The sequence below is a fragment of the Lampetra fluviatilis genome, chromosome 20, assembly GCF_964198595.1.
Source record: "Lampetra fluviatilis chromosome 20, kcLamFluv1.1, whole genome shotgun sequence".
Taxonomy (NCBI): Eukaryota; Metazoa; Chordata; class Hyperoartia; order Petromyzontiformes; family Petromyzontidae; genus Lampetra; species Lampetra fluviatilis.
The window spans coordinates 10,375,932-10,388,632 of record NC_136294.1 but is presented as its reverse complement, the minus strand read 5'-3'; the positions used below and the strand labels follow the sequence as shown (position 1 = coordinate 10,388,632).

Genomic DNA, 12,701 nt, shown 5'->3' with positions numbered 1-12,701 from the left:
CTATTCGGGTGACAAACACCCACTTAGCTACCCTGGCGACTAACGCCCTCTTAGCTACCCTGGCGACTAACGCCCACTGAGCTATTCGGGACACTCCCTGCCCGGGGTGTCCGTCTTGACTGTGGGTCCCCAACCCGACCCACGTGGGCGTCGGACCCCGGGTCCCACAGTCTCGCCTCCGAGCCACACAGGGCCCCGGTCCCCACAAGGACGGCGGGACTAGGGGTCTCGGGGCACTAGGTCTTCAGCTCCGTCTTCTGGTCTTCAACTGGGTAACTCTCCCCGAGTGCTCTCGCGCGTCCCCCTTTATACCCCACCTGCGGACGTCGCTGCGAGCACCCATCCTATTCGACCAATCACTGGGCGCTGGCTACGATCCTGTTTTCCCACATCTCAGCGTGCCTCAGCACCCACGCCGCGCCGCCCCGTCATCTGTCACTCCCGGCGCGCGCGTCCACACCACGCCCACAACGCGTGCCCAACCCCGCACCCCGCGCCGCCCCGTGATCCATCACTGTCACAGTCGGCGCACGTCAACACCACCACTACACCTCCAAGTACAAGTCTGCGCCTAAGTTACACGCTACAAATGTATAGATGTATCACAATGCACGCGTTGTGATCTTTAGCGCCACAGTAAAAAAAACTATGAAATACATTTTGAGAATAAGTTGTATTGTAACACGTTTGCTGTACTCAAAAAGGAACGACCGAAAGATAACTGCAAATTGATAACCAAAAATATGATTTATTTCATGAGGTTTAACATTCCAATGTTTTTGAACCACACCCTCAAGAAATATACTCCATGCAACACATAACTCAACAACAGGGTTACCACCACCAGGTAAACAGAATGAATTTATATTGCTCAGTTTGCATCGTCCCAACAAATGAATAAACGTGTTTGAAGATGGGCAGATGCCAGTTTTGGTCAGAATTCAGATCTTGCCACATTTAAAAATATTGAACGGAAACAAACTTTATAAACGACCTCATTTAAATAGAGAGAACATTGCTAATGATACACCATTCATGGATTTAAATTGATAACATATGAAGCTTATGGATTTAGTATATGCACAGCTTACACGGACCGCACCTCCGATTAGCACAGTTGGCTATGTACGTTGCGAAAGATGTTCCACATACAAACATACATGCCAGGTTCAAATGTTTTTTAACGATATTGTTAAACAACAGGTTGTGTTACTAATCAGTACATGGCAAGGACTACCACGAAATTAGCACCTTCTGGTGCCGGGGATGCTAAAAGGAATTAATTTGCCAGGTGTACGATGCAAAACATTCAGGCTGCTTGTCATCACGGGAAATACCCAAACATCTTGCAAAAGTAGATTTTTTTTGCATACCACGGACAGTTTTCTAAAATGCCTACATCAGATTGTTCACGGCACGTGTTAAGAGTTGTATCTGTGATCTCCACGCCTTTCACCGGGGTTCATGTTCAACGTGCAATTCGATTGTTTGGCGAGATAACACACTATCGCAATAGACATTGTTTCTGAAAGGTGTCACGTTTCTTCGGCGTGCAACAAACTCACAGCAACACAATTGGGTGTTGTTTTAGAGTTGGGTGTATTTAAAGTAAAGGTTATTTCATGCTGAAAATGCTTAATTATACTAACACCAATTCACATAGTACTGCTGAAAATCTTAACAATACGTAACCTTTTAAAAACAACACACATGCCAAGCTCACAAAAAGATTACGAGTGGGATTACAACGCATGGGATTCAACCGATCCAAGTTCCTGATTTGAAGACCGTAAACATCACAACTTTTTCAAATAATTCATGTTTTACTGCAACATTTAATTTTTAAAATGTCATCTCTTTTACACCCCCCCCCCATCAACAATCAGAGCCTTAAACATGTAATGTTTGCACAAATACCAAACATAAGTACTTAGCTGCATAGATTAGTAGAAACAAGGTTTTAAAGCTATCATAGTAGGAACCATTTAAATACAACAGGCTATTATAATCTCTTTGCCATATTTAAAATCACTGTGGTAGGAAGCATTCGACCTATGCATGTCACGTACCACAACACTCCACACACGCGCACACAACGCTGCTGACATTACAAACGGGGGTTGATGGAAAGGAGTTAACGATCAATGGGCGCACAATTAAAAATCGACCGTCTCATCGTCTACAATTTGGCAGCCCAACTCACGACAGGTACCAATGGGCCGTAAGGTTACCGTCGAAAACCAGAAGCGGAGGCCGCGCACACTATCTTTCGGAGCGACGACCAGCTGCGCAACCTCCAGCATCGCTGCCGAGACCTGGGGGGGGCCGAGCTAAATTTACGGAGCAAACTGCCGCCCACGCCCACCGTGGGCAATGGGGGGGTGGAGTGAACGAAAAAAAAACCCGTCTCCCATGACAGCTGCCCGTGTGATAGCCAGAGCTCGATGTTTAACAGGGCCTCTTAGGCATGAAACCCACTGCTGTAACACAATGTTGGGAAGAGGTGGGGAAAAAAACCCCATCCAGCTCAACACGAGGCTTGATGAATAGCTGAGTGGAGCCCAGCAGTTTGTTGTTTGATGCAATAGACTAATACATTTATTTTATCGTGAAATATATAATACCAATTCTGGTATGAAAAATAAACAATATGGATTTTGAAGACCACAAGAAACGTAGCTTGCAGAACGCAAAATCGCCTTCATTTGCAGTAAAAGGAACCGTGTAAATAGAATGTAAACTCTTGTTGAATGCTTTCTTTCGCCTATGTGAATTTCACAATATAGACATTGTGGTGAAAACAATATCTTGTTTCAAGGCTTACAAACTGTGTACATATTCTGGTTGTGACTGTACAATGAGGCAGCATGAAGCGAACACAATCCTTGTTCAACACAATAGAGCAGAGCTTAACAATCCCTCGCCTTGTATTCTTTGAACTATCTGAACAAAATGCATGCTTGTGCTCATAACAAGATAGGTTTATACGACCCCCTGACCAAACAGTGGAAGGAGCATCCCTCTCAGCAAGTTTAACCCAACAGAGGCTGCACCTTGCAATGAGGTAACGATTATAAACCGAAGGCAAACACATCTCCAACACAAATTTACATAGTTAAGGCAATATCGTGGTGTTTTTTTGAATGAAGACCGAGGCATGCAGGTGTGGGGACCCCTTCAATTTCTCACCACTTTCCATGTATGGCTATATCGATGCTCACAGTATAAACAGTTAAAATAATGGCACGTGTGTGTGTGTGCGGGTGGATATCCAGGTGTGAAGGTTATTCAATGATACGACACCAAGCAGGACATGATCGGGATTTAAACAGCACATATGGGATTCATGGGGACCTGAGGAGGTACACATCAGCCAATCCAGCGAGAAATACATCTGGATACGTCTGTGACCTCCCATTGGTAAGCCATAGTTAAGCTGCGACCTCTGTGAACCGCCCGTTACACGGTTGTCACCGTCCCACAATGGTTTGTTCTGGAAATTAGTGGACGTGTCAAATGTCACAAAATAGAGGTGTTTTCCCATACACCAAGGGTGGAATGAGGTTTGATTAATCAATATATTAAGCTCACAATACATGCACTGAAACATATATTCAATAAAGATTTTGTCTCGAGTAATATATGTTGTAATGGGTTCGCATCACCCTTGCAGACACTGCTAACCACCCCTTATTCCATTCACAAGATTATCAACAAAAAAATGATTGAATTCGAATTTCGAGAGCGGTAAATTATTTGAACTCCAGTCTAAAATTAGTCACATTTACACAAGACACATGCTCTCAATTTGCACTGCAAGATAACCCAGTCAACAAACTCATCAGTATAAGTGAATCGTCCACTTAAGAAGGCACACACCCACACAACTCATGATATAGCACTAACAAAGGCCATATTTTAAATGTCTGTGCTATCATTACATAAACATTCAAAACTAGTATTTAATACATCACTACATAGAATCTCTGACATTTCAGCCCTTGATTGAAACGTTTCGATTCCGCCAAGTCCAGCATTGGAAAAATAATCACCAATACAAAAATAAAACAGGACAACTTGCGTTAAAAAATAACTTTTCGGAAAAATATAAATTAATTTTACAATTAAGAGGTCTGGAAACATTACTCTAAATTGTATATTATTTAAACATATTTCATGTCACTAAACTAATTCAGGCCCATTTGGCAGGTGTGGCTGTCCCATCAAGTACTCCAGGTTTTGCATGGAGGTCTTTACTTTCTTCTCCAAAATAAACAGTTTATTAAAATCAAATATTTAACCTGATTTCACCCAAATAGTAATCTTGAGTTATTGTCTAATTAAGCTTTGATTCTAAATAAACCCAATGACTAATGTAAAAACACATCTGTTGGCAGGATCAATGCAAATATGAACTCCATCTTGTGCCTGTCTGGACCAAATGACAATGTTATGCAATGGAAGTGAATGCCAAAAGGGAATGCATGTATTAAAATATTTAGAGACGTGCATCACAAAGGATTTAGGTTCAGAATGTTTTGGTCTGTAAAACCGTTGAACACATGACTAGTGTATGTAGAATCTGTGCCACCCTTCTCAGCTACATTTGGTATTGAACTGTAACAATTTTTCTTGGCATCTCTTAATTGCATATTCAATTTTTTTAATATTCCTATTTGGCATTCTCAATACACATCTAATTTAGGGGTCAAAACATCTCGGCGAGAAACGTGAAAAAATACTATGCATGTTGAACTTCCAAGCGTACATAGCCAATCGTGCTAATCGTAAGTGTAATGTGCCTTCACGAGTGTAACATGCATTGTTATCGTCCGTTTTCTTATCGTTATTAATCTCACACCTCGTCAAATAATTGTTGCCGCTACGTGGGTGAAGCGTTCTACAATAAATGTAGGATCTTTGAAAAAGGTGGCTGCCAAGTCTCCAAATACGTAGTGGTACTCATTTTATAGACTGTGGAGTGAGCTGTAAGTAGACTAGCCAAGATTTAAACTCCATGCACTCAAGAAGAGAATGTCTACCAAATGAGCTACAATATATTGACCTTAATATTCCAAAGGCAATGCTCCACATACGCCCACTAAAATCGATACATTCCTACACTGATCCTACCAAAAGACAATCATCCACCAGGTGATAATACATGAGTCTAACAATGATATTGAAGGTCCCGGCTAAATGTGTGATTTATAAAGTGGGCTGAATCAGGTGATGTTTATTTGTTCTTTGTAGAACTGATGCGCAAAAACGTCTCGTACAACACCAGGGTATCAACCTACCGCCACTTAAGCTGTCAGTGCTGGAAGATTGGTTTTCATTGTGAGGCACTGCAAGCAAATACACAACCGCCCTTAATCTCTGATTGCACAATGCTAGTGGATTAACAACATGGAGTGTGTTTTGTGTAATCGCAAATGCCAAGAATGGTGTTCTGTCGTAATAATAAATCACATAATTCACCATGGGAATAAGGAACACATTTTTAATTTATGTGGACTAACGGAATTAACAGCTCTTATAGCCATAGAATCACTAGGCCATGATCTTGGGATACGCATCTTGAGATCAGGTTTCACTAGACCAGCTTTCAGGTCACTTTTGTTTATCGGTGAAGCAGCTTAAAGAGAATTATGTGGTTCAGCCTGCCATTCTTAGATTTAATTACATACTTGTCTGGTCTAGCTGGTAAAAACATGGAATATATAAAATACTGATGTTCTTCAAGTCGGCAGGGTATGAAAATATGGCTATGTTAACACAACAATATAAGAAAGCAGGCCACTATCGTATGAAATTGGAATTCCCACCACTGGCTCAGAATCACTTGCAGTGATAAGCACAAGTCCCATGCTCCAATGAGCATAAGACATTTCGAGTACACTGCATGTAGGCGCTTAATATACAAGCTGCCAGTTACTTCATCTGCTACTCAACGCAGTAATGTTAATATAAAACTGCTTGATTCTGATATAAAATCCCAAGCTGCGAGCCTAAAATTCTGGTCTTTTGAAACCCAAGTTTCAAGCCCCTAAGTGGGCCAACGTTCCTGTGGCTTTAAGGTAATACGCTTGCAGATATGTACCTAGACTGTGTGATACGCTCTTGGCTTCGTTATAAATAAACATTATTTTATAATCATGGTCACTCAAGTCACAGCTTCCTAGTGATGTCATTGCATTGATGCAGTATTAAACTGTACATGGGTTGGCATCACAGATACATCACTAGGGCACTGTCAATGGGAGTGCCAAATCACAATAACCATAGATTTCAAGTCGCTCATTAAAACAAAAAGTCTCAAAACTCATGTTGAACAACCGGGGACACACAGGCTAGGTGGTGCATCTACAAGATAATATCCATTGGCGTTTGAGTACGAGATCCCCACCCCCCTCTCCCCCAGTGAAGCACCAGCGTCGCACACGCTATGTGCACGCTCAGGCGTGGTGCGTGCATGCGAGCGAGCGCTGGCACCAAGCGCTACGTGCGAACGCGCCGTTGGTCGTTGAACAGGCTGCGCAGCGTGTACACCTGCAGGCCGGCCACCACCACCAGCACCGCCATGCTGATCCCCGACCACAGGTTGACCATCTCGAAGTTGGTCTCCTGCAGTTTTCGGTCGCGGGCCTCGTAGACTCGCAGCACGGACTGCATCTGAATGCTTTTGCCGAGGCGGGTCTTTATGTTGTCCATGGTCTCCTGTGAAGGGAGAGAAGCCAAACGTCATTTGTTTATTGTAGGTATTCATAATAAACGTTTTTTATAGTTAGATCGCATTATTTATAAATGTGTTGTAACCCTCCACCACCCGACACGGCCAATCAGTAAAAAAAAGAAGTGTCACGTTGACAAAAGACAAATAGTTCACTACTTTACTTTAGCCCACCGGTGTGTTGAAGAGTGAATCCACAACATTTACAATTTTTGAGTACAATGTTTCGCTGGTAATTACATCCAGCATCATCGGGCCCGATCAGAGATGCGGGGGAAGGACAACTAAACACAATAAGCAATTCAGTTTGTTGTCCTTCCCCCACACCTCCAATTAGCACGGTTAGCTATGTACAGCGGGAAAGAAGTTGAACATAAATATAATTATTTTCTATCTTTGCCACCAGTCGTTTACACTTGTGCTTTCGGCAACCATATGCGTGGCAAGACATAAAATGGAAGTGTAATCCACATTATGGAAGCAAAGACTGATTTGTTAAATACTGAGGTGTTCATATTTATTGTAGGCAAGGCAGCTGTGAATTTAAAGTTGCTAATTTGACCCTTGGGCTCTGAAAAAGTTTTGGCGCCACCTTGCGAGTTTAATTTTAGATCCCCAAACACAACGTCATCTCTACGCTCAAACATCCCAATCAAACTTTTGATGTGTGCTTGTAAACCACGACCAATGCTGTTGATCGTCATCTTATTTATCTACGTCTTGTTTTTCCCGTAAACAAAAGTTAATGTCAGACAGTCCTTGACACGTGACTTAGCAATGCATGTATAGAACAGCGGCAATGTTTTGCATTACAATTTCTTTCTTGAAGGCATCCACCACCCCACCTCCTCCCTCCTCACCTGCAAGTCCTCCAGCTTCATGTCAATAATTTCGTCGACCGCCACAAAGTCCTTCCACGCTGGCTTGTCGTCCTTCTCCACCTCCATGTTGTCCAAGATCACCTCGAAGAACACCACCTTCTCCGACACATGGCTGAAGCTGTTGTCGAAGCAGAACATGTAGTCTCCGTCCTGCTTGGCCTCCACGCTGCGGAAAGCGCGCATGTCAGCCAGACTGCGGAGCACGAGTGTGTGTGTGTGTTCCGAAAGCATATACGATAAATATACGGCCTCAATTTTCAACATATCTTTCGAGTATTTATGCACGTGGAAGGTAAATGAAATACCGGGAGAAATCCATGCGCGCTCATGGGAAAATAGCCAAAAACTGTAAATATGCGGTAGGTTAGCACTCTACTTGCCACACTGCTTTCTACGAGCCATCACTTCGTAATGACGTATATCGATGTATGTATGTTGAGCTTCTTTTGTACCACACGCAGCCAGCCATGCTAATTGGAGGTCGGGGGAAGGACAACAACCTAAACACAAAAAGCATTTATAAAGAAATGAGTTTTCAATTTAGATTAAAACGTGCAAAGCTCCAGTGGTTCCTAATATCGGAAGGAAGAGCGTTCCAGATAGCTGCAAAAGCGGATCTGAAAGCGCGCGATGTGGTGACCGTCTTTATCAGATGGTTAGCCAAAATCGGCTGCGAGGATGATCGGAGTTTACGTGATGGTATTTGCTCCTTGACGAGATCAGCAAGGTATTGTGGTATATTTGTAGCAAGCACTGTGTGTAATGAGTGTGACCTTATAATGTATGCATTCAGCAACTGGAAGCCAATGCAGTTCAGTCAGCGCCGGACGGACATGGTCGGATCTTGCAGTACCCATCACGACACGTGCCAAAGAATATTGTACACGCTGCAGCTTATTATTGTGTAAATCGTGCTTGTTCCAAACATTGCCCTTAGGCAGTTTGACATGTAGAGTGGCTTTACAAAAGCACAGATGCATCCACTGCCATTCGAGCTTTCATTTAGCCAGCAGTCAGTGCTGTTGACTTCACCACACCTGGCCATAATTTCCTTCCCTCTGCCAGTTCCTGAAAACTGTTGTACAGGTCCACTCGTATGGTGTCCACCACCTGGCTTTAGGTCTCCGCCCTACGGGTGCCCGTCCTCTGCCAGACTTGTCACGAACCCTCCCATCACAACTTCCTCTTGGTGATAAGATCTACCACGCTTTCCTTTCACATCCTCTTCTGGATCTCCAAGTTGCTTAACCTACCCTGAGATCAAATCTGAGCACGCTCACTTGAATAACTCGAATCATGTCCGGGATATCAGCATTTTCTCGACTATCGATTGCAATACCAAGTAGAGTTCCGTTGCAATTACAGGAGGTCTGGAAGTCAGGCGAATGATAAACTTAAAATGGGGAGGTCAGTGTTTTCTAATAGAGAATCAAATATTCAACATGGTCAGTTAACAACATGATGACAAACTGGCCCAAGTCTTCCCCCCTAAAAAAATGCTCTGGTACCACTGATGGCGTAGGATCACACGACGTGTGTGACCGAATAAAGGGGTCTTCATGTTGAAGATTGGAAGGACACCCTCGCCTTCATAAGTTCGTAAGAGTAGGTGTTCCTCACGAGACAGTGGTGACCTCTGGTGGTGAATGGGTGGTGTGCAACACCTTTGGAGGCCTTCTGACTTCCTGTACTCGGCAAAGAGGACTTGTCCCGTAGGAGACGAGATTGAGAAGTCCACATCCATGCCCGCACCGTCAATCACCTGCCAGTCACAAGCGCACAGAGGGTGGGGGGGGGTGGAATGACGGATGTGTAGGATAAATGATGACGAACGTTAATGTACAGGATCAGTAAGCCACTAATTATACATTTTTTAAGCCAAGATATTCTCACTTCATCACAGGACTCTTCCTGACATGTTTGGCCAATTATTTTGTAGGTGAATATTTGTTATTTGTTTTGTGTGTATTAAAATCGGACTGCCCAGCAAAACCCAAGGTTTCATGGGGCTAACACTAAAATTCCACACATCTAAGAGTTCGATTTTGATTGTTATGTTAAGCATTTGTACAGGTGTGCACAAACATAACCGAAAAACCAGGGTGGCCTTTCGTTGTGACATGTAGGGGTATATGTTAACTGTAAAGAGAAATATGACGGAATTGTGGCCAATTATGCAGTCACATGCATTTGCAATCTTATTCTAAAATAAATTATCGTAATGATTCACTGGGTGCAAGGAAAGATCGCGATTCAACTAAATGAATCAACCAGTTGAAGTCCGTGATAGAAACAAGACTTATCTACGACTCACACGCGATCCCTCACAGTATCGGTCGGTCAGTAATCGATCAAGATACCTGATACTGCAATTCCAGGAAGGGGCCCATGGTAGCAAGACTCACCTCATCTACTCATCACAACCAATCCCTCTCAGACTGATTATATTATTTGCTGATAAACTACAAGTAATCATAGTAATAAAATCGATTATTAATCACCTGCTACTCCTCCATGGGAGACAAGACTCAACTCACTGTCGTATCGACTAATCACAACCGATCTCTCACGGTGTAATCGATGAGGGGTCCCGTCACCTGATACCCCTCTTCCAGGGAACGCCTCCGATTATGGCAGACGCAAGACTCAACTCACGGTCTCATCTACTCATTTCCCCATCAACAACCGATCCCTCAGGGGTCTAATCGATGAGTAATCGATGAGGGGGTCCCATTACATGGTACTCCTCTTCTAGGGAAGGCCTCCGATTATGACAGACGCAAGACTCACTCACGGTCTCATCTATTCATCTCATCAACAACCGATCCCTCTGGGGTCTAATCGATGAGTAATCGATTAGGGGGTCCCATCACCTGGTACTCCTCTTCCAGGGAAGGCCTCCGATTATGGCAGACGCAAGACTCACTCACGGTCTCATCTACTCATCTCCTCATCAATAACCGATCTCTCAGGGTGTAATCGATGAGTAATCGATGAGGGGGTTCCATCACCTGGTACTCCACCTCCATGGAGGCGCCCGTCGTGAGCGCCTGGTAGAAGCACTCCGTGCGGCCTGCGGGCAGGGTGAAGGTGAAGTCTCCGTCCAGAGACTGCGCGAAGCCGTTCGCTAGTGACGGCAGCAGGAGCAGCAGGAGGAGGAGGTGATGATGGTGGTGGTGCGGCCACATCTCAAGAGTGTGGGGGGTGGTAATAATATTAGTTGGTGATGGTGGTAGTGGGGGGTGGTGGTATTAGTTGGTGGTGGTGGAAGTGGTGGTATTAGTTGGTGGTGGTGGTAGTGGGTGGTGGTGGTAGTGGTGGGTGGTGGTGGTGGTATTAGTTGGTGGTGGTGGATGGTGGTAGTGGGGGGTGGTGGTAGTGGTTAGTTGGGGGTAGTGAGTGGTGGTGGGGGGTGGTGGTGGGTGAGGTGGGGTTGGTGAAAAGCGAAACAAACCACTCGGTCAGAGTGTCTAACCGAGTGAGACGTGAACACGCCGGCCACGATTGGAAGTCGTCAACAACTTATCGCCATTAAAAGTGGCGAGCGAAGGCGGCGAGGGGCGGGTGCGGAGGGGAGGGGCGCTGCAAACCAACCTCGTAAATAACAAACGCCCTGAGGGCAGCAATGGCAGCCGACGCACGGAGTCGTGCCACGCAAGCGTTGCCCTGCGGGCGTTTTGCTTGACGAATTCTGGGTGTTGGAGGAATTTCGATTCCTCGATTATTGGGATTATTGAAACATGAATCGATTCAAAGCCGCACAGCTGATGAGACCCCCCCCCCTTCCGGAAATATCGAAACCTGTCGAGATTTCGCTTTTCTATCATCATAATTTTATGATGCAATTACGTGTACAGGTAGTCCTCTACTTACGATGGAGATGCGTTACGACGACCCCATCGTAAGTCGAAGATGGCCTAGGCTACCCAGGGGTCTTAAAGAATGGTGAATACTCATTGGTTCTTTCGGTAAAGTAACGTCGGTGAAAATAAAACATTAAAATAAGAATATAATCGCTTGTCCCACCTGATGACGGAAGTTTGTGTTGCTTTTGAAACGTCGTGATTTAATTTAATTATTTCTATTCTTTTTTTATTCTTTATTTTTATTTTCACCTACGTGGCTTTACCGAAAGAACCAAAGAGTATGGATCCTTGCAGTTACGAAAACTTCAAATCTAGAATGGTGATAATTTAGCAAAACAGAGCAATTTACAGTACCGTACTGTATAATTATTAATTACAATACTGTATTGCACAGTAAAATGTAAAGTAAAAAAAACAACGTAAATTCTTAGACTATGAACTGCAATTTAATAGAAAGTTTTTTCAGGAAACAATCCTTATCTGCTATTAAAAAAAACGTACAGTATCGTATCTCGTAACGCTGCTGCGTTTGCCTGCCGCGCGAAATTTAAAATATTTAACAATTTTGTCGTAACGATATCGCCATCGTAAGATCGAAATATCGTACGTCGTAACTCGGGGACTATCTGTAATCATAACAACACCTTTATTTGCAGGGCGCTTAAACGTCCGTCACTTATAAGGCGGACTTTGCATCACAATCCAGCCACGTGGCAGCTATCTCTGTGTGGCACAGGTGGGCATCAGTCTGCCAGCAGAGGGAGGGCGGTGTTACTTTGGATTTTCCCCCCAAATGTGTACTTTTTAAATCCTTTATATTAAGTTCGCTTGCTTGCTTGCTTGCGTGCTTGCTTGCTTACGACCGTGCAAATCTTTCGGTCGTTTTTTAACCCACTTCCCGTGATCCAATCGAGTTGACATTTTGCACACAGACTCGTTGTGCGAGACAATTAATGTTCGTGAAAAAAAATCAAAAATTTTACACTTTTTAGGCAACAAAAAAATATTTTACATTTATTCAAATAGAACTCATTCATGGCTTTGGCTGAACGTCACAGTGTAAGAGCCCAGAGCGTAACCCCTCCACAGGCCGTGGCGGAGTAGCGCAGTTGGTAGTGCCCTCGCTTCCCATGCCAAAGGTCGCGGGATCGATCCCCGCGTCCTCCACAGGCGAATATATTTTTAAATCCTTTATATTAAGTTCGCTTGCTTGCTTAGGAC

The 12,701-nt window shown here is 44.0% G+C and overlaps 1 protein-coding gene across 1 annotated transcript; it reads right to left on the bottom strand.

Moving 5' to 3' along the window:
* Positions 1–728: 728 nt before the first annotated feature.
* On the bottom strand, positions 729–11,146 carry TMED5 (transmembrane p24 trafficking protein 5). The gene is made up of 4 exons (XM_078865599.1): positions 10,626–11,146; positions 9,279–9,376; positions 7,594–7,780; positions 729–6,720 (listed from the first exon to the last, which is right to left on the bottom strand). Exons 1-4 carry the CDS (start codon positions 10,800–10,802, stop codon positions 6,502–6,504), a joined length of 681 nt encoding a protein of 226 aa, XP_078721725.1. The 5' UTR covers positions 10,803–11,146; the 3' UTR covers positions 729–6,501.
* Positions 11,147–12,701: the final 1,555 nt, after the last annotated feature.